Source organism: Hibiscus syriacus, unplaced genomic scaffold, assembly GCF_006381635.1.
Source record: "Hibiscus syriacus cultivar Baekdansim isolate YM2019G1 unplaced genomic scaffold, ASM638163v2 tig00006245_pilon, whole genome shotgun sequence".
Taxonomy (NCBI): domain Eukaryota; kingdom Viridiplantae; phylum Streptophyta; class Magnoliopsida; order Malvales; family Malvaceae; genus Hibiscus; species Hibiscus syriacus.
The window spans coordinates 11,411-35,041 of NW_024062090.1; the positions used below are offsets into that span (position 1 = coordinate 11,411).

The window sequence follows — 23,631 nt, forward strand, 5'->3', positions numbered from 1 at the left end:
GTCGTTGCCGAGGATTGACAATAGCGACTTTGATTTTTTATTTCTTGTACTTTAATTATTAGTATTATTTTTTTATTTTTGTTTTTCTTTATTTTCGGATTCAAAGAGCTTACAAATTTTGGTTTTACATTTGTGTATGACCAGGTCTAGGCCAACATCACCAGAATATCCATTTGAATTCGAAATCGAGCGAGCTTTTCATAAAAGAAGAAGAATTCAATATGCAGTAATGGGAGACCAACTCGTTGATCAAATTGGTGACCCTAATGCTATCGGCAACGAGATAACTGAAATAAGGGGAGGATGAGCTCTGGTAGAGCGACATGTTCAAACGAGGAACATGCCCATTTGAGACTACTTAGAAGAAGATCTCAACAGTCTAAATCCAGGAGTCGTTACACCTGAAATAGAAGCTGCGTACTTCGAATTAAAACCAGTAATGTTTATATGATCAACATAATTGGTCAATTTGGCGGATCGGTACCAAAAGATACCAAACAACATCTCAAATCATTCCTAGAAATTTGCAATCAATTCAAGCAACAAGGAGTCCATGAGGATGTCTTAAGGCTAAAATTATTCCTCTATTCACTGAGGGATAGGGAAAAATCATGGTGGAATAGTATCCGATTCGGATCTTTAGAATCTTGGAAGGATTTATGTCGTGATTTCCTCACTAGATTTAGTTATACAAATATAACTGATAAATTATGTAAAGATGTTACTTCTTTTTGGCAGGCAGATGATGAATCTATGTACGAGGCTTGGGAGTGATATAGGGAGCTTTTACGCAAATGTCCCATGTACGGATTCCCAATATGGACACAAGTGATGATTTTCTACAACTCAGTGAATACACTAACAAGGATGATTATAGATGCTTCAGAAAATGGCATACTCCTCGACAAGTCATCGGAGGAAGCAATGGAGATTCTTAACCGTCTTGCAAACAATGATTATCAGTTCCCAACTACAAGAAGATGAAGAGTCAGACGTAATGCCACGATAAACGATCTTGATTCAACGGACACAATATCTGCATAGTTGGCTATCTTGACCAACTTGATTAAGAATATGCAACGACCAAACAATTCACAGAGGAGATCAAGGTAGTAAATTCATTTTGTGATTTATGTAACGGTTACCATAGTTCTTTTGAGTGTCCACAGAGCCTAGAATTTAGCTTCTATGTTGGAAACTACAACTGTAACAACAATGTGATGTCCAACACATACACACCAATATGGAGGAAGCACCTTAATTTCTCATAAAGCAACCCGAACAATGCCCTAAATCAGAACATTCAGAATTCACAAGCATCGGGATTCCAACAGAACATGTCAAGGCAACATATGTCGCAACAACAATCAACACCATCTAATTCTTTGGAAAATACTTTCAAATCTTTTATGCTAAAAATTGAATCTTACATGGTTGAGAATAATGTTTTCATGAAAAGACTTACGCTTTCATTAACAGGACTGAGATAAGACTGTAGACCCAAGAGGCAACTTTGAAATCCTTGGAGACACAGGTCAGACAACTTGCCCAGAATTTGAACACAATACCACTAAACGGTTTACCCGACGATACTGAGGTCGCAAAGGGAGTAGGCTATGATCAGTGTAAGTTAATAATCACTTGGAGTGGACAAAATCTTACTGAAATTGATGCACAACCTGTGAGGAAAACTCAACAAGAACAAACCTCCATCTAAAAAGATACAACCAGCAGCAAGGCCTCAGGTTATATTAATGAACAGAATATCAATCAAATTTCAAACAGAATAGAAAGATGAGGAGTTCAAAATCCCACCACCATTCCCTCAAAGGCTAAAAATGAAAAAACAAGAATATTAGTTCAAGAAATTATTGGACATCTTGAAGCAAGTTCATATCAATTTGTCGTTGGTTGAGGCGATTGAACAAATTTCGAACTATGCTAAGTTCCTTAAAGACATTATCTCTAAGAGAATGAGGATATACGAGTTTAAAAATATTGTTGTGATGGAGGGATGCATGGTCATGTTACACAACCGAATGCCACCTAAATTGAAAGATCCTGACAGTTTCACAATGCCTTGTGTGATTGGTAACCACTATATCGGGAAGGCAATATGCGATCTTCGAGTAAGCATAAATATTATGTCTAAATCGATTTTCCTAAGAATGGGTATAGGAAAGGCAAGACATACGAAATTTATGTTACAACTCGCAGACAAATCATATGTGCATCTAGAAGAGAAAATTGAAGATATACTAGTAAGAGTTGATAAATTTATTTTTCCTGCTGACTTTATTGTTCTGGATTGTGAAGCAGATGAGTTCGCACCTATTATCCTTAGAAGACCATTCTTAGCAATGGTAAGGACCTTAATTGATGTCGAGAGATGATAACTCACCATGCGAGTGAATGACCAACACATCATATTGAATGTTTTTCAAACCTTAAAGCATGTTGATGATCCAGAAGAGTGCCAATTCATTCACGCCGCCTCCGAATTCAATTTCCAAGAAAAAGAGAATTGTCTTAACAATTTTGATGTCGAACTAGAAGAAATTGAAGAATTGGATGATTGAGAGTAAGAAGAAGAAAATTGGATAATAAGTCAACCAGGTAAATATTTCGAACCATTAGACTACTCATGTAAGGAAGGTAAAATCAGAAAACCTTCTATTGAGCAATTACATGTTCTTGAATTGAAACCATTGCCAGAGCAATTGAAATATGCTTATTTGGGAGCCAATAACACACTACCTGTAATTATTTCTTCTATGTTGCATCCGAAATAGGAAAAGAGGTTGATTGATACGTTGTCTCAACACAAAAAATCAATAGGGTGGTCAATTTCTGACTTAAATAGAATTAGTTCGATGGAATGCATGCACAAAATCTTATTGGAGGATAATGTTAAACCTTCAATTGAAGCAAAAAGAAGACTTAACCCAGCCATGAAGGAGGTTGTGATGAACGAAATCATCAAATGGCTTGATGTCGGTATCATATATCATATCTCCGACAGTACATGGGTAAGTCTGGTACAATGTGTACCGAAAAGAAAAGAGGTATAACTATGGTAAGTAATGAAAACAATGAACTTATTTCAACTAGGACTGTTAATGGTTGAAGGGTTTGTATGGATTATCGTAAGCTAAATAAAGCTACTAAGAATGATCATTATCATTTACCCTTTATTGACCAAATGCTTGATCGACTTGCAGGTAAACCCTTTTATTGTTTTCTTGATGGTTACTCAGGTTAAATCAAATTGTCATAACACCGGACGATCAAGAGAATACCACATTCACTTGTCCATATGGTACAAACGCATTTCGAAGGATTTCGTTTAGACTCTGTAATGCCCCGACAACCTTCCAAAGATGCGTGATAGCGATATTTTCTGACATGGTGGAAGACTATCTTGAAATCTTCTTGGACGACTTTTCAATTTTCAGAGACAATTTTGACAATTGCCTCAACAATTTGGAAAAGATATTAATACGATGTGAAGAATCTGACCTAGTATTAAACTGAGAGAAATACCACTTTGTGGTAGATGAGGGAATCGTTCTCGGCCACAAAATATCATCTAAGAGAATCGAAGTAGATAGATCTAAGGTGGAATCGAAGTAGATAGATCTAAGGTGGATGTAATTGAAAGATTATCGCCACCCACTTCAATCAAAGGAATCCAAAGTTTTCTCGAACATGCATGTTTTTATAGAAGGTTTATTCCTAATTTTTCTAAGATCTCTAATCCCTTGTCTAATTTGCTTGAACATGATAAAGTCTTTAATATTGATGAATCACATGTCTCGGTCTTTGAAACTTTGAAGAAACAATTTGCCACAACACTCATTATCGTTCCACCTAATTGATAAATGCCTTTTGAATCATGTTTCATTCTAGCAAGTTTGCAGTATGAGCAGTCTTACGTCAACAGAAAGGTAAAAAAATTATGTGATATACTACGCTAGTAAAACCCTTAATGATGCTCAATTAAATTACACCATAACGGAAAATGAATTACTAGCAGTAGTTTTTGCCTTTAACAAGTTATGTTCCTATTTGATTGGTACAAAGGTAATTGTCTATACTGACTATTCAACAATTAAGTACTTATTTGTTAAGAAAGATGCCAAACCTCGTTTAATTCATTGGATATTACTTTTGCAAGAATTTTACATTGAGATTAAGGACAGGAAAGGATCAAAAAACCAAGTTGTTGATCACTTGTCAAGGTTGGAGGGAAGCAATAGAAAGGATGATTCATTGGAGATCCATGACACATTCCCGAATGAGGAGGTGTTAGTTGCCACGGCAACACCATGGTATATTGATTTAGTAAATTTTCTAGTTTGTGGTATTTTACGTCATGGACTTACTCATCAAGGGAATAAGCATTTCCGACATGATGCTAATCATTATTATTGGGGATGTGTTAAGCGTATAAAATTACTATATTTTCTACCCATTTATCCATAATTATTGTTAGATTTAGGTTCAGTATAGTTACATTATTAGTCTTTCATTTTATTTCATATTTTTCTTCATCGTTAAGTTTGATATTGCATTGTGGTTGATTTTGTGGAAAAGATAATGTTGGTGTCTGTTAATTTGTGCATGATAATGTTGACTGGATAAATTCACCTCATTTAAGTCAAACTCCACAAAACAAGGGATAAAGCCTAGAAGTTTGGATTTTCACACAAAAATTAAAGAGGAGAAGAAGTCTTGTTTAAAGATAAATATAAAGATAAAATAGAATGAATTACTCTTTTATTCCAACTAAAATTCTTCTTCAACAAGAATTAATTGGGTTGACTCGTCTCCTATAAATAGGGAACCAAGAAGCAAAGATGAGGCACGCTGGGGAGGGAGAGAGATTCTTACTAGGCTTTTTATGTTTTCTTTATTTTCAATTTATGTTTATAATTTTCTTCATTATGTTCTGTCTAAACCCAGCCATGAACTAAATCTATTTGGCTAAGGTTGTTGGGATTTTATGGTTGTGAAAACTCTTGAATTTATTTAAGTTCTTGATTATCTTTTTAATTCAAAGCTTGCTCATTCTTGGTTCTTTAATTGATTTCAAGTGAATTGGGAGAAGATCTCGAGAGTTTCTCCATTTATCTAATATCAGGAGAGTTAGATTTAATAAACGAATGAGCATGGTCTTCATTTGAATGAACTTTGGTTAAGGCTAATTTATTTTAGGGATAAGATTCGGATTTCAACGGCTAAAAGGTGTGCAAGATCAGTTGTTGTCCACCCATGGTTAACACGGGGATTTATCACCAAGGCATGCATAATTGATCAGTCCTTTGAAGTTAGGAATAACAAGAAGACATTGAAAAACACTTTGTTTTGAAGGAGGAAACTCAGTAGCTACGACAATTGAAATATTTTCAGTTGTCAAGGCAATTGAGTTTCCTCGACAATCAACTACTCATACTTTCCAGATAGTTATCACACCACTAATCACGATAACCCGTCATATTCTCTTATTCAATCTCAGTATACTTTTATTTACTTGCTTATTTTTTATTTGTTTATTAATACTCCTAATATTACCGATTTATTCCTTTTTATAGTACGATAAGTTAGAATATAGAGTTACACCAATCCCTGTGGAGACGATAACTTTTCTATTCTATAATTTGTGACGTGTACACTTGCACCAATTGTGAAGCACTTATATTACGCTACATCTAGTGAGACGAGACACTAGATTCCTTAAGCAATGTTAAGGGTTTGAATCCTAAAGTTTGCCCATAGAGCAAACTAGGTTGGGAGGATTACCCCGTAATGGGCCTCTGCAAAACTCTGTCTAGATTAATTGGTTAATAGATCAGATATCAACGATTAATTCAAAAAAACATTTCATACTTTAATGGGTAAAATATGTATCTAGTCACCCGACTATAAATTTGGTTTTGTTTTAGTCATCCAACTATTTTTAAAAAAAATCATACATCACGTTATATTTTAGTTCTGTTTTCGTTACCCATAAGTAAAAGATAAACATAATTTTTGATGTGATATTTTTTAGTTTTTTAACATTAGGTGATTAAAACATAACTTTATGTATGATTTTAAAAAAAATGATAGTTATGTGACTCAAATGGAATCAAAGAGATAATTGGATAACTAAATCAATAGTCTACCCTGCTTTAATTAGGTTGACTTTATATAGATACATACCATACTTTCTTAGCCATCACTCCACACGTATTCAAGATATTTTATTGACTGAAGCTTGAAAGTCAAATATGAACTAAATTTGGGTTTACTAAACGAACCGCTTTACTCGCATTTAATTTTCCGGTTCGCATTTAATTTTCCGTTCATCAGTTTGTTGATCGTTGTGCATTGTTCTTTTCATTCTAATCAACTTCACTAAATTCTTTTTTGAGTGCCCCAATATTCTCCTTGCTTTCTGTATGCATGCCTTTAGATTTAAGACAAATACAAGACACACACGTGTATATATATATATGTTTAAATTTATGATATTGCACGAATCAAATTACCTTTGTGATAAATTAATTATTGTTATTTTTTAATGATTCAGGTTCGAGCACCATATATATTAAGGGTGTGAGTATTTAATGTCGAAAGGTTAGTATGACATGTTCTAAATCCAACACTTAAATGAATTAAATTATAATTTTATTTTTATTATTATTAGGGTAAATTACAAATTTCATTACTGAACTTTACTCTCTCTCTTATTTTGCGCACCAAAACTTAAAAGTTTTCAATTTCCTCACTGAACTTAATACATTTGATTTTTTGGTCACTGAACTTTACTCTGTCTCCTATTTTGGTCACTCCTCTGTTAAATAGTTAACGGCGTTAAAAACGTCGTTGTTTTTTTTTTACCAAAACGATGTCATTTTGCATCTATATGATAGATCATGTTAACACCGTTAACCACTTAACGGTCGAATGACCAAAAAAACCCAACGTATTAAGTTTAGTGAAGAAATTGAAGATTTAAATTACATTGAGTGAAATAGAAGAGAGAGTTATCAAATTTGTAATTTACCCTTATTATTTTTCTTTTACAAGATTTCTTGATCTGTTTGTTTTGTCTTCCAAAACTTTCCTACTATTTTCTCATCCAAAACATTGAAACTCAAGATTTAGATTATTTTTCAGTAAGTATTAAAAAATGTTTTTTAATCGATAGATTCCTTGGAAATAATTTTCAACGAGTTTTAGTTGAATAAAAAGCTAAATATGAAGTCTCGTGGAATATGTGTTGGACTGCAGCCTCTTCATTCTCTTAAATTATTGCACTCTCGGGTGGTTGGATTATTATTATTCTTATCTCAACAATATTCCATAACGGATATATAATTATATATATACATTTGTTTTCTTAGTCCAAGTTTCATTCATCCAAGAAAGGACATTTGTTTACATTTTGTTAATATAAGATTAAATTCTGTAATTTGCTGGGTAATTACTCATAAACAGGCTTAAATAATTCATGGACGTGACTGAATAAATGTAACATTACAAATAAAAAAAATTGATGTTGAACTGGTCTAATTTAATCAAGTGTTTACATTAAGTTGATCAAATGTTGGTGTGCAGTTTTCAAAATAAGACAAACTAAAATTTAAATTGGAACAAGACTGGATGGTTTGGTGAGATCTAGAAGACAGGAACTGGTCTGGTCTCATTTAGATTATTGACTAAAAGAAAGAAAAAAAAGGTGCTCGGTGTGTCGGTATTGGTGGAAGAGATGAGTGTAAAATAAAGATACTTCCTCTCATGGAATTGGGTTTAATTTTGCGACTCTCGTTGATAAACATTTATGCACGTCGATTAGTGTCATCGGTTCATATTAAAAATTTGAATTTAAATATGTTTTGAGTTGGATCCGCTTTATAAAATTCGAGTGAAATCGAATTATTGGTTTTTTAATTTAAATTTAATTACAAATATTTATAGTATTATGATATTATTTAATTTTAATTTAAATAATTTTTTATAATCATATACAATGCATGTATATTTCTTTATATTTTTATAATGTGACGAGACTCAACTCAAATTTAAAAACATGTACCAAACTCAGCGGAGGAGAAAAACCTTACGCTCAATTGTGGCTTGAGCTGGATAGACTAAGGCTATAAACGAGCCGAGTCGAGCTCGAATATTGCTGAGTTCAACTCGACCCGAGAACTATAAAATGGAGCTCGGCTCAACTTGAAAACTCGTGAGCCTAAAATTTTCAAGCTTGACTCGAACTCGAAACTATGAACTGAAGCTCGAAATAGAAAAAAATCTGAAACTTAACTCGGTTGAAGTTTAAACTCAAACTCAAACATGAACCTTAAGTACATGAGAATATCATACTGTATTTTTATAAAAAAATAAACACATAAATGTTAATATTATTAATAAGTTAATTATTTTAAAATAAAATTTTAATATATTATTTTTTTACGAGCTTTTCGAGTCGAATATTAAGTAGGTTGTTTCAACTTGTTAAAAACTCGAGTAGAATATTTATCAAAATTTAACCGAGTTAATTTCAAATAACTCACGATCTATGTCGTCCCGTTTACGACTGTAAGATAGAACATCCAAGTATCAAACATGTCTACTTTTGATATAGATAGTTTCTTTTAAACCACGTACATTGTATGTTGAGCCGGATATCATTTCAACTAGCCTTTGTTGATTGAATATGTGGTCCATTTTCATCAGCATTTGGATCCTCTAAGCTTGTAAATATAACCCAAATAGGTTTAGTTTCAAAGCATGAGTTCATGCACAATTTGGAGTCTTGAATATTCAAGATTTCACCTTCAAATAAGCTAGACCATGACTAGAGTTTCTGTACAAATTTTTTGTACCATGTTCAATCTGAACTTGAATTGCCTTGATTTTGATCTCCTTATTGGGCCTGGGGGGAAGGTAAGCCCATCACGTACACGATCATCACCCAAATAGGTGATGTGTTTCTTTGTAATGTTCTCACTCTTTTTTCCCCCTCTTACACACCTTTTCTATTTTCTTTTGTGTATGAGTTCGCTCATCTAATTTGGACCTTTAATTTTACTTTTATCATGTATGATCTTCGTCCACTTACACTTTATAATCTCAATGTCCTGAACTATATGTATATACTAATTATATTCTTTGTTAATAAAATCGTTAGATCAAATTATATTATTATATGTTTGAAAAAGACAAAATTTAAGTTAAACTATGATTGAAGCTAATTACATATTTAGATTAATTTGATGATGAAATTAGAATATTCAAAAATTTGGGGGAATAGAAAGAGGGTTATAGTTTAGGGATGTAATTAGAATATACAAAAGTTTAACGACTATTTTAGAATGAGAGTCGTAGTTTAAGGATGAAAATGAAATATTTAAAAGTTTAAAGATTAATTTAAAATGATGGTTATTATTTGGATCATATGCAATTAACTCCAATTTTCCCTTCAACTTGAATTTATTTCAAACATGGAAATTTTTGAAGGCAGTATCCACTTACTTTAAATCAGTAACATATAATTAGGGTGATTTACGGTACAATTATGTGGAATTCGCATTGTAACTATTCTAATTGGGCCGAAGATGAGTATAAATTTAGCGGTGGATGTGGATGTAAAAAGTCACACCTATCGTGGGTATTAGATAGGTGATGGGTTTGAGACCTTACCGGCCCCACATCCATTTGCCATGCATTTGCCCGCCCATTGACTACACACCATATAAATTTTGGATTATTATGAATTTTGATATAATTTCATAGATTAGTATGTAAATCTTAAGATTTTATAGAACATGAGTTATAATTTAACCAAATGCTAGAGTATAAAATTTTTAGAATTGAATATAGTCCTTTCTCATATCTTAAATTGATGGGTATGGATGAGTACAAAACGAGTATAGAATGAATGATGGATACCCAAGTAAATAGTGGATATAGAGATGGTGGAAGAGATCTCCACAGCCGCCCGCCCATTTGACATCCCTGCTGATATAATATTAGCTTATAGTAATAGAAAGTCTTCGGTCTACTCAAATTGATACAAGGGTTGAACAGAAGGCTTGATATTTATATATATTACAACACGGCAGGCTGGATATTTTCCTAACAGAAGACTGGTAGTAGAGCTCAGTTAAGCAGAACTGGAGGAAAATAAGATAAACATGAAGATCGTTCGCGTAGTGGTCCATCATTCGATCTTCACGACTTTTGCCAGACAGTTGCCCACAGGCCTTGGGAGAGGCAAATACACATCGGGTCCTCCTGGATTGATTTGTTCAAGCCTACAAATTAATCAAAGCAATCAAATGAGAAAAAAAGAAAGAAGAATCAAGCTTGGGTTAATGAAAGCCGACTCAGGTGTAGTTAAGTAAAAAATAATGAAGGAAAATGAAGATCTCAATCTTGGCCAGATCAGCTCTGGGGCAAATCCTGCTTCTTGCTCCAAAGGGAAGGAATGATCCTGGCCTGGGTTTGTGGTTCTGCATGCAATGCAAGTAAAGTATTATGGGATTGTTTTAGCAGGAAATAAGGTTAATGTTAGGCAAGTAAATCAACTGACCCTATGTTAAAAGAATTATTGTTATTCCTTTAAAGGACCCGAGTTCGTGCAATATAGATGTCAGAGTTGTAAGCGTTTAGTGTCAAAAGGTTGAAAGTTATCTTTTAATAGATATTGTCTTATATTTGTCCCAGATTAATAAAAAAAACTTACCTCCCATCTTTCAGGGAGTAATTCTTTTGGGTTCGGATAAACTTAGGGTCCATGTGAACACCTCTATTCCAAAGCACAACCATCCAACCTTTTGGTATCAAATAACCTGGAAACATTGGATATCACCAAGCGAGATCAAGGTTAATGAAGAGTGTTGAGTTGATTTGGGAAATTAGACGGATTTAATATCTAACCATTGATGTTAATATCAACTTTTGCCTCCCAGAAGTTGCAGAAAGAGACACTTGCCCTTCTCATTGTCTCATCAATTACCTAAAATTTAAAATCACTGACATTTGAGACAAAAGGACATGTTCCTTGTGCAACAAACAAGCCAACAATGACGTATCACACACGTTACCTTTTGAAGATAATTCATTTGTCTTGCATCTTTTAGAGTCAAACCCTTCCCCGCACTTTGTCTCTTCTTCAAGATCTCTTCTTGCTCTTCTTGAAAAATCGGTGATAAATTCATTAAAATAAGTGTGATTAAGGTATCCGTTCAAAGTTTTTCTTCGTCATTGACAAATCACGCACCCTGCAAACACAGCTGCTCAAACTCGAGATCTCTAGCGAGAACAACACTCTCTTTTACCGCTGAGTTCAACGTTCCATTACTTTATACTTAACAACAGAAAAATGGAAATGAAAGCTACAATAAATCCAACCTTGTCCATCCTTCAGTGTTTGTGGATGGTTATGAAGATAAAGGATTGCCCACATAGCCACATGCGCTGAGCTTTCGTGTCCAGCTAACTAGAACATGAGCAGTAAATCGATTATATCCCATCGGGTAATTTGTGGCCATTCTCGTCTTCGATTTCCATCAGTAGATCAATCATTCCTCTTTACATTCGGCTCAATAACTTCACTCTTCACTCTCCTCTCATCAAGGACTTCCCGCAGGATCTTAATCAACATTTTCCTTGCCTGTTTATTCGTCAATTTCGATCAACAAATGATCATTTATTACTATGACTTTAATAAGATGATGTTATAAAATTGCTTTAAACTTTAAATAATATCATTAACAATATAATATATCAAGTAAACAAGGGAAGTGGATCGTTTATTGTACCTATGATTCCGAAATGGAATTAACAACAAATCTTACAAATTTGTATGGTACTTTTGTTAAAGATTAATGCAAGTAATAAATATTAACTATGTAATTATAATAATATTTTAAATTATCATATTAGTTTTTTTTAAATGTTAACGATAGATGGTTTGATTGAAAAAAATTAATAATTAAGAATTTTAACATATAATTAAATAGTCATGGTTATATAGTTACCTTATAATAGTTTATAATAATATTTAATTATCATAAAATCGTACACTTTTAAACTCATAATTAAAAACACTAAACATTAAAAACAATTTGTATAATATTGATTAAGAAATTTATGGAAAGCATGAATTAACTTTTGAATGCCTAATAACATTTTAGGACCCTAACTAATTAACGGAAAATTACACTAGTGGTCATTAAACACTTATGACATTTTTTACTTTGGTCATCAAACTTTTAAAACTTTTATTATAATCACTATATATTTTATTCTCTTTCATTATGGTCACTTTTATTTGTTGTCGTTTAAAAATATTGATGTGACTCATTAAAATATTTTTCTCCAGAAGAACATTGGGATTCCAAACTTCTTGTCATCATCAAGGCCAATTTTTTAATGAATGAAAAAGCTTTCAAGGGTGGAAATGATACGTTTAGATAAAAGATTAACATAGTTTCGTTTTAAGATGATGTGATTGTTTATCATATCGAAAAAAATTCAACTTTTTATTTTAATTTAGATTTATTAAGGAGTTGAAGTGTTTGAAATATTTTTTGCCATAAGTAACTAGCAAAGCGACTACGGTTCATTATTTCGTATTTCCTATAGATAACAACATTAACATCAGATGCTTTATTTGGTTCATTTTTATGATGCTCATCTCTTTTTTCCCTTCTTCTATTTTGTTTTTCCATCATCCCATAATGTATATCACTTTCAGTGTCATTTTTTGTTGCATATGTTGAAAATATTGCTTTGAAACTAAAAACTTTAGATTTTTACAAGCGGAATTTTCTAGTCTAAAGGATATTGATCACAACACCAATTATCAGTCTTTCAAAAGAAAATGGGGAAGTGATCCACGATTTTAGGCTTTGGACCGTGATTTATTTTACTTTTAATTATGGTGAACCTTTGTGATTTTCTCATGTTTTAGGTTGATCTGTGTGCATTTTTAGAGGTTTGGCTTCTTGGAGACAAATTATATTCTATTTGTTTTGTGAATTTGAAGATTTTCACTGTTTCAGTGCAAGACAATGTGTACTGTTATCAGTCTTTTTCTTTTCTGGTTTACAGGTAAGTGTCCAGATGAATGTTGATAGCAAGGGAGAAAAAGGGTTAAGAGAACTGAATCATCAGCTACATGATGATAACAAGATAATTTCAAATGGTTCTGTGACCGAGGAACATGTGACACTGAAAGGAGATGGCCTGAAAATTAACGAGACCAAAAATGTAAAAGATGGTCATTTGGGGGCTGTTCAGGGACTTCGTGTCCCCTGCTGCGGTGTCAATACCACAGCAACAACCTCAAAATGCAATGTGTTGTTGGGAGAGGTTTTTGCATGTAACAACAATTTCTAGCAGATTCTGGGTATTTCTATAACCTAAATCCGGTAGAAAAAGTACTAGTAAACAGAGTTAAAAGCCAAGAAATATGGACTCAATTAACTGAATAGATCCACATAACTGAACGTACCCATAAACAGAATCACCGGAATCAAGCTAAAAAAGCAGATAAAAATGGAATACTAGTAGCTCAAAATCAAGCTGTCAAACAATCAAAACATAGATCCACATAACTGAACGTACCCATAAACAGAATAGAATTAACAGAAACACGGAACTTACAAGTCGGCGATAACAATCGGACTCCGCTTTGCGAGCGAGAAGAATCCGGCGAATGGTAATCTGGAAATGGTTTAGACTCTAAAAGCTGAGTTCGACCTCTTAAATGGTAATCTGGAAAGCATATGGATACCAGTAAACAACGAAAAAGACAGAAAATTCATAAGCAGGAAACTATAAATCGTAATAAAAATGGGTTTTAAGAATCAAAAAGAACCCAGATGAAATGTCGACCTCGGTGGTTACTGAATCAATCACCACATACAGAGGAAAAATGACAGTGCGATTGGTACCTTTAAAGAGATTTACCCTTGGAAATCAAAGAGAAAAGCAAAAGAGGAGGAAGAGCATTAGGGATTCGAAATATTACCTTGAAATCCTAGAGTTCCTCCCTTGATTTTGCTGGAAAAATCTGCTGATTTAGTTGTTGGTGAGAAGAGATGGTGATAGTTGATTGGAGAATGAAGGAGATTAAAGGGAAAGAAAAATGGGAGGCAGTTGGTTCGTAAAATGAATTCCCCATTTTTTATGGTAAATTATTTTACGGGTTAAAGGGGTTTATTTAACGTTAACTGAAATTGGTTTTACATTTATCAAATACTTTTACGGTAATTAAACACAGTAATTGAGGGAAAATCAATTTTTAAAATCAAACTATACTAATCTTATGTTCAAACGAAACCTTTCCACTATTAAAATTGATCGATGATCACTATGTTCAACGAAAACTCAATTTTTGTAATTATTGCTAATTTGAAAAATTAGAGTTTAAGGGGAAAAATACTTGAAATCAGTATTTTCTAACTGTAGCTAGTGATAAAGACGCAATGAAAGCGAATTTAAAATTTGTTGATTCAATGTAGATTTTAAAAATTTGATGACCAAGATGAAAGCATCAGTTACTTGCAATGTAGTTTACCCTATAATTTAAACTCTATTATATTAATTGTCCATTGAGAGCCGTCGTAGGTATCTTCCTCTTTTTGAGTCTATCTATATTGGAATTCTCGACCATTTCCTTTACATTTAATTAATAATGGCTGGCAAACACTCATATGGTGTTAAGTTAATTGATGTTGCACCGATACATCAAGGCATCAATGATCAATCCCTGTTACTTACATCTATCTCCTCAACTTAATTGCACCAAATAATGGGATGAGAGGCAAATTATTCATGCAGATAAGCCTGTAGAGTGTTGTTGCTTATTGTGAAGAAATATTTACCTTGAGAGCTTTGTGGAAAGCAAAGCAAGGAAAATTAATAGCAGCAGATTTCATCCCATGGTTCAAATCAGTATAAAGCTCCTCAACTGATCCCATAATTGATTCAGCACTGGAGCCAACGAAGATGTGTGCAATCACCTTGAAAGTAAACTTCCTTATCTCGTTCAACAGCTCAATCGGCTCTTTCATGGTGGACCATTCCTCCAAGGATTTAACCACCATCTCCTCAATGTATCCAATATACATGGACTGTGCCTCATGGCCGTCGATCGATGCCGTCGTTAGCCTGCGAAGACGCTTGTGTTCTGAATTTGGGATGCTGTGAAACGATTTTTTCCCAGTTAGTTGCTTCGTGGAAATTGGATAACCGAGTTTGAATTGCTCATCATCTGCAAACACTTTCCTACAGGTTTCTGGAATAGAAACTATGATGCTTGGACTTCCAAATAAGTAGGTCTTGTAAACACCCATTCGGCCGTACCTGTAGTGTTTCCAAAAGAAGAAAAAAGGGTTTCAGATTGTGATTAAAATAAGACCATTGTGGTTCTGAATAAAGAAAGGGAAAGAGGAAAGACCTTTGAACGAAGTCGTAGATGAAAGTGTCAGGGTCGTTGGATCTGAAAGCTTTGAGGAAAGACCGCATGTTGCCGATGATAAGCCATCCCATATCGCCTGAAGGAAGAGAATGTTTCTTCTCTCCCAAGCTGCTAACATGGCGCCATTCATTTATTTTCTTCAGAAAACCAGACAGGAAAACATAGATCCCAAGCAGAAGAGCAAGAATCAAAGCCAATAAATCCAAGTATAATTTCATTATTACGGAATTAATATCTTTTTGCTGGGTTTTGGGTTTTGTTTCTCATGCGCTCTCTATGTATTAGCTGGACGACAGACAGCTGCTCACTCCTCTTATAAGCTACCTGCAACCATAGTTTGTATCGATCTGAATTCCCAGGCTAGGCAACTCATGTAATTAATCTCCTACGAAGCGGTTGTAATTATACTCTTCAATGCTAGTATTAGTATTAGTATTAGGGTAAAATACATAAATGGTTGAACTTGTCCAATAAGGTTTTGGGTTCGGACAATTGTGTCTGCAGAGTGCACTCGTTGTCAGTGATTAAGAAAAATTCTGAACATATACTACTTTATGATCACCACTAATCAAAAAAAATAAAAAATTAGTCTAACTCTAAAAATTCAACGATAAAAAACGTCTTACTTTGCTCAAGAAAGAAGTACACCATTATCTGCTCAAACCATTGTAAAAGGTAAAACAAAAGGAACAAAATCACAGACGACAACTATAATTTGAATTGCAGAAAGCATAAATACTTAAATTGGCAATAGCATATTTGAGGAGTAGTTCATTTTGTTCAAACAGGGCCATTTCTTCTTCATCCAAAGTGACTAAAGCTTCAATTCCATCACGGGAATGTGTGTCTGCCAAGGCAATTGTGTTGTTCACCAATCTGTTTACGCTGACAACCCATAGCGGCTTTCCCCACCCGAAATCAATGTCATACAAAGGCAGCTTGCACCAACTTGAACACTTAAAAACAAATACAAATATCTTCAAAAGCAGATAAATAACATGAACACAATACAAAAAATTTAAACAAACACAAATTAAATATATATACTTTTAAAAATAAATAAACAAAGACAAACAAAACTTTAGTAGGTAAAAATTAGGGTAAAGTGCACAATTAATACTTGAACTATCAGTTTTGGCATATTTTAATACTTAAACTTTAAAAAAAAATTAAATTATTTCTAACGTTTAGTTTTTGTTTCATTTTAGTACCTCGACGCTAAAAACTTAACGCATGTAGTACCTAAGCTATCAGTTTTGACCCGTTTTAATACCTAAACTTTCAATTATTTTCAAAATTTAACGTTAAATTTTGAACATAATACTAAAATAAAATAAAAACTAAATTTTATTTATGATTTTGAAAAAAAATGAAAGTTTAAGTATTAAAATAGATTAAAGCCGATAGTTTAGAAACTAAAGATATAATTTTTCCTAAAAATTTATTTATTTACATCTAATATACGTACAGATAAGATAATATTTATTTAAAAAATAACTTTAAATCATTTAATATTAAATTTTTTATCACGGAGACTAATTAGTGGATGCTATTTACCCCGTTGAAGGGAGCAATTAAAGTATATTTGACACGATCCTCTTTGTCCCTTTTTTGTGGGGGACATTGGAATGATGAATGGAGCGGTGGAGTCGTTCCTTGGCAGATGAGGCTACTACTACAATCTCGTTTTGCCAAAATCCCAAACCAATCTAATTCACAGGTTTCGCCTTACGCATAGGATTAGCCCTCCCCCTCTCTGCACTTCACTCTTCTCTCCTACAACCAACAGAAAATGAAGCTATCATTCAAGCTTGAAGATGAGACGAACCCTGTGTTGAAAGCCAGAGTTCCCATCTCCATATTTAGCCACCCCTTCGTTTCTAGCCTCACCACCACCACCACCACCGCCACCGCCACCGCCGAAAACAGCAGCAAATCCTCTCAAAACACCTCCTTTTCTCTCTGCACAAATTTCCCTTCCGGCCCTTGTCTCAAACTCTCTTACGCTCCCTCTAATTCCCCTTCCTCCACCTTCCCTTTCTCTCTTTCTCTGAAATCTGGTCTTGGTCTCTTCGGATCACCCAAAGACTCCCCTCTTGTCTTCTCTGCTCACTTCTCTCTTTCATCTGTTAACCCCGGAACCCTGATTCCCTCTTTCTCTCTCCATTTCAAGCCTCAATTTGGCAACTTTTCTCTCCACAAGGTCACGTCGTCGAAACCTAGCCTTGAATCAGATTCTGGATCTCATCTCTCGGTTTCGGGACAATCCGCTTCACCTTCGGATTCGGGTTGGCAAGATTTGAAATTGGAACCTCTTAACGTAGCTGATGATGGGCGTGAAACCCCTCAGTTTGGCTATGGGAACGATGGGCCATTGCTGAAGAAAGATGACAAGAAAGCTGGGATTTTTGGTGGAACCGCTGTTAGAGCAAGCACAATGTTTCCTGTGACAAAAAAGGCTGCGGTGAACCTAAGGTGGACCGTGAACTTGCCTTCGAACGTGGTGTCAAAAATGCCTTATTTGACAATAAACAAGATTGGGATCGAAAAGCTTGATGAGGTTAATGAAGAGAAAAACAAGAGCGTTGCGAGTAACGAAGACGAGTTCGAAATGCTTAAAGGTGTGCATTCGTGGATGAGGAGAGATTTGGAGAGGTTGGAGAATGAGAACAGGGAAATGAAGCAGTACATAGATGATGTGAGACATGAGGTTTCAGCTAGGAAAGCTAGTAGGGAAAATGAGGGTCTACGGCGGATGGCCTCCACGCCTTCGGTGAAGAATTCGACCGACTTCGAGCAGTGGAGGAGCAAGAAAAGTAGTGCTGAATACAATGGTGGAAGAGAAGCAATGAAGAATGGGAGCAAGATGAGCGAGATGGAGATTGAATTGCAGAAAGCTATCAAAGCTGTGCCCACGTAATGAGGTGAGGTCGATCGAAATCGACGTTTCTCTTTCGATTGGTTTGGCTGCTTGTCCTTTTGAATGTTGTAAATAGTTAATGGCAGTTGAGCCTAAATTTGCTGATTTGAGCCTATTTATACCATGCTGATGATGCTGTAATGCCTTTCATTAATTCTTCCGTTATGGTAATAGAATAAATCTCAACTTCTGAGTGTTGATCTGTTTATGGAGAGTTTTAGATATCATCCGTGCCAATAATTTATACGCTTAAGATAAAGTCACCTAAGTGTTAAAAATTCACAAAATTTTGCAATTCTCCCTAGTCCCTTAAGATAGACTCTTAAGAGTCGCTTAAGATTTGATTGTATGGACAAATGAATCATAAATGGATCAAAATTATTGAAAGATAACCAACAAACCACATGTTAGAGTTGAACAATGCTAAAAAATTATCTACGAACACAAATGCATACAATAATCCAATTTAAGTGTTTAAAGCATAAAAGATCATCAAGATATTAAATAAGTGATATTTTATCAATTGAGATGTTGTCAAATCTAATCTCGAGAAAGAGATATAACAAAAAAAATGACCAAACATCGATAAAAAAGACGGGAAACATGTCAAAGAAACATATAAAAACATATCATAAAAATAAAGTTATTAAAAATCAAAAATCAAGGGGAAATTAAAAATATAATATAAGAAAATTAACAAAAAATGAAGAATATCGACGGTTGACAATCAGCACAAAAACTAGTGTCGATGTCGACTAAACAAATATGAAAAGGAAAAAACTTAAAGGAAAATGTAAGTCGCTGCTGGCTAAACAAAGATAAAAAGGAGTGAGTAGCACGGTTGAGAAGGAAAAAACCTAAGGAAAATGTATGATAGGATACTCAATTAAACAACCATTCTTTTTTATAATAGTTTGTAGTGAATATAAAGAAGTACTTGTTCATAATCCTTTTAATCATAGATAATTTACATACATCATGCAGACATATTTATTCGAACCTATAATCTTTAAGAAGAACACTCTTTAACCGTCGAAGTCAGATAATGGGTTCAATTAAACACCATTATAAAAGTAAATCCAATGGTACGCATAAATTATCGTATCAAATTCCAAGTCCAGATATATGCAATTTAGGTCCTTGATTTATTTTGGTATTAAGGACCAAAATGGAAACAATTTGGTATCGTAGTTAATGTATTGTTATATCCCCTGTTTTTCGAGAACTGGTCCAAGTGTATTTGTTAAAATGCAGTTTACGTTGAGTTCTTTAAAACTTTCTTCCATCATAAATAGATCGTTATTAATTGTACTTTTTGAAAGAAATTTCCAAGTGTACAAAGGCTTAAGACGAAGATAAGTTAAAAATTAGTAAACCGAAATACTTTGGATAGGTGATAGAGAGAAGGATCAAAATGAACTCCAGAACAAATGTAGTGATAAGCACTAACGATGAAGCTGGTAAGTAGCTAAGGATGATGAAGATCATGGTGGTTGTAGTCAGGACAAGCTTAAAATTTCTCGAACTAATAACCTGAAGGAAATTAAAGAACATACTTTTAGAAGTACCGATGCAGTGGCAAAAAATTATAACTTTGAATTAAGAAAATTTTAAACAGTCTCTATAGGTGGCAGTTGGTCCAAGTTCCAAATCTATTAGTAAATTTAGCTAAAAAAAATTTAAAAATAAAACTAGGAGAAAACTAGATTATGTAGATGTGAGAGGAGAAGGAATGAAATATGAGACTCATGTGTTGATTCTCCATCCCCCCCTGGACTAGAGCTTATTCCTATGTGATCCAAAACAGCCTCTTTTCAGCACTGGTGCCCAGCCAGTCCCACAAGGCAAAGGACTAGATTGCATTATCTGCAAAAACCTGCATAAATTTGGAAGAAAAAAAAACACCCTCGGGATTTGTCACTGAAAAATGCTACTGACGGAACAATCATCGTGAACAGGCCAGATGGTTTCACCCAGCAGATTCTCAACCGAAAGAACGGTCAGCTGAGGGAAGTAATTCTTCTCTGCTACTGGTAGGGTGTTTGTTATGATTACTTCTTGAAATAGTCCACCTGATAACCTCTCTATTGCTGGAGGACTGTCAACAAAAACACACACAACAACAGCAGAAAGCAGCAAATGATATCATTCACATTGTTGAGTACCATAAACCAGCTTTTACCTACAAGTTCATCCAAAACTTATTAAAGTTTTTAAAACCTGAAAACTGCATGGGTACAGCATGCATAAACTTCCCTTGCCCCCTCTTGGTGTAGAAGTGCCGCCCCCTTTGCAATCGTTCCTATAAAACCCCAAAATGTTCACTATAAGAATCAACTTAATTTTGAACAGGTTTATGTCCATCATCGTCAGATTGCTTTCATTTACCAGCAGTGTCGATCATGTCACCTCAAGATGACGAGTTTCAAAGATTTTTTGTCCATTTTTCTATTTGAACCAAATAACTGTAAAAAAATTTATATTATTTTAAAAGAACTCGTCATCTCGAGGTGACAAGTTTCGTAGAAATTAATTAAATAATAAACATGGAATATAATAACAATATCGTTCGGAGGTAACGAGTTCCTCAAGCACTGTAAAAAATATTGTAGATCCCAAAATAATTTTTTGACAGTCCTTTATCTTCAAAAAAAAATCATGATGGGCCTATTGGGAGGGGAAAAAACCCTTATTTGATACATGTCTATTGGGATTTATTCTGCTACCCAGTTTGGGAAATCCCATTATGTTATTTGGGCTAGAATTTATTGCACCCAGTATTAGGGGCCAAGTTACTTTTGTATTTAGGGGTAAAAATTTAATTTTAATTTTTTTAATCAGAATTTTAAATATTAAAATATTAAATTATACTTTTATGATTATATTAATTATTAATAAATTATATTACGGCTATAAATAGTAAATACACACATGTTAAAATATAGTATTTTGTGAATGAATAAAGCACATTAAGTATATTGTCATTTTGCTCCTGACGAAACTAGATTCAGAAGTGTCATTTTAGTTTTTTCTTAAGCAGGAATTTATCGATATATATTATAAAAGTAGAGTTCGAGCAGTGATGTTTGTAGGATGTGTGTTGTTAATGTTGTAAAAAAATTTAACGAGATATTATCTTATAATCACCATAAATTGTTAAAAAAACAATTAATATATTATTGTGATAGTTTTTATAATTGTTTAAGCATGAATCTATTGTGATTTGAGTGAGATGAGAGAATGGAGGTTAAAGGTGTAAATGAACTAAGTTTGAGCGAATGAAGTTGTGTTCGTGTTTATTTGTTTGTTTTTAAAAGGTGTTCATGTTCGTTATGTGTTCATTTAAATATTCAGTATCATGTATGTGCTCGTTTATTTTTTTTTATGTTTGTTTATTCGTTGATTCAGTGTTTGAGAACATATTTGTTTAAAATCGCAAACATGTTCATCTAACATTCGCGAACATGTTTGTCTAAAATTGCAAACATGTTCATTTAATGTTCGTTTAATGTCCGGGAGCCAACACTCTTGGAATGAAAAAGGATGAAATTATGCCACTAATCTTTAAGTTCCTTAGACTTCATAGTTTAAACTCAATTTAGTCCATTTCATCACCAATATTGAAAATGTAAAAAAAGAAAAGAAAAGTGAGAACCGAGTAAATGAGCTAATAAACAATCGTTAAATGAGTCGTTAAACGACCAATAAACAAACTTCTAAACAAGCCAATAAATGAGAGGGTTCTAAGTTAAATTTGATGAGTTTAGAGCATTTTTTAATGAAACAAACACCAAATTCGTGTTCATGATATAAAAGGAGTATATTAGAAATTTCGGGATCCAAAGTTCATCAAAACCTACGACAATCTATGGCGATCGGTAGTGACAATGATGACTTATGGGCGACGACAGAAGATTTTGGTTGAATTCATAAGTCAAATTTATATTTTATCTAAAGTTTAAGGTCAAAATGATAAAATTTAGGGGTCAAACTAAAAATTATCCTTTTTACTAACATTCCACGTCATCAAACTAAAAGAGTTAACAATAAAGTAACCAAAATATAATAATCGATAACGTAAGTGATCAAAATTTAATAAATCAACAACATAAATGACTGAAATGTAACGTTTTGAAAATCAATGATCAAAACTAAACAAAACTGAAACAAAAAGTGATCATTATGACAGTTTGCCTAAATTATAACTATGTGAAGATTAAACCCAAAACGCCGCCCATTTTTAAGCGGTCACTAGGGTTTCTTTTTGCCTCTATAAATACACTTTTCGGCTATTGTTCCTCTATAGTCTTTCAACTTTAATCTGTTGTTGTGAAAGTATTTGCGATGACGAATATTACTGTGTACCAGAGAAGCCTCCAATTACGGTAGCACAATCCCTCTAAGAAGTTCTGAGCTCATCTTTTCCTATTTTTGTTGTACATTTAAACTGGGTTTTCTGGGTCCTTTTTTGGGGGGGGGGGGGAAGGAAAAGTTAAGGGATGTGATGATAGAAATTCAATGGTCTGTCAATCCACTGATATAACATGTTGATGTTAAACTGAAGTTCCGACAGGTTCTGATCCCTTTTTTTTATTTCTGTTTATCAGAAGAATAGTTCATGTTTTGAACTTGTCTTGCTGAAATGTGTTGTGGGCATGTGATGAATCTCATTTTTATGGGTAATATGCGTCTGAATTAGTATATCTTTGATGCTTAATCACCTTGGAGAACTGATGCCCTGTTTTGAGTTCATATATTGATTTAAGCTTTCAGTCTTAAGATTTTTAGTTCATATAAATGGTCGTTTGAGGATAAATGTGTCTCTGATTATCAAAAATTATAAAATAACTATATAATTGTTTATATGTTTTAAACTTTTTTTCTAATAAAAATCGATAGTAGTTTGAGTTTACCTTTGAAAAAGTTTTGATATGTTTTAATTGTTAAATTTTTAATAATAGAGTTCAAAAATAAAATAAAAATAAAATCTTAAAGTTAGAAATCTAAGTATTAAAATGATAGCTAAAGATGTTAAAATTAGAAATCTAAGTATTTAATCCAAATTGATAGTTTTACTAAATGCATAATTTATTCATTAATTAATAATTTTTAGTATGGAGATTGAAAAAAATTAATCATGAACCCATAATTTTAATGACTAATTGTGTAATTTATTCATAATAATTACCTCTGGCCTCATACACCATGATGGCACGTCATTCAAGTC

The 23,631-nt window shown here is 33.5% G+C and overlaps 1 protein-coding gene, 1 long non-coding RNA gene, 2 other non-coding genes and 1 pseudogene across 4 annotated transcripts; 3 read left to right on the forward strand and 2 right to left on the reverse strand.

Annotated features, from left to right (window-relative positions):
- Window positions 1-7,156: 7,156 nt before the first annotated feature.
- On the forward strand, window positions 7,157-23,148 carry LOC120200627. The gene is made up of 3 exons (XR_005523577.1): window positions 7,157-7,167; window positions 22,048-22,062; window positions 23,020-23,148. It is a non-coding gene; the product is annotated as an uncharacterized LOC120200627 (long non-coding RNA).
- On the reverse strand, window positions 10,139-15,798 carry LOC120200625 (annotated as a pseudogene).
- On the reverse strand, window positions 20,282-20,814 carry LOC120200626 (ribose-phosphate pyrophosphokinase 1-like). Its single transcript, XM_039201422.1, has 3 exons — window positions 20,793-20,814; window positions 20,625-20,706; window positions 20,282-20,502 (listed from the first exon to the last, which is right to left on the reverse strand). Exons 1-3 carry the CDS (start codon window positions 20,806-20,808, stop codon window positions 20,322-20,324), a joined length of 279 nt encoding a protein of 92 aa, XP_039057353.1. The 5' UTR covers window positions 20,809-20,814; the 3' UTR covers window positions 20,282-20,321.
- Window positions 22,901-22,988, forward strand: LOC120200634. The gene has a single exon (XR_005523580.1). It is a non-coding gene; the product is annotated as a small nucleolar RNA snoR14 (small nucleolar RNA).
- LOC120200633 lies at window positions 23,053-23,146 on the forward strand. The gene has a single exon (XR_005523579.1). It is a non-coding gene; the product is annotated as a small nucleolar RNA Z101 (small nucleolar RNA).
- Window positions 23,149-23,631: the final 483 nt, after the last annotated feature.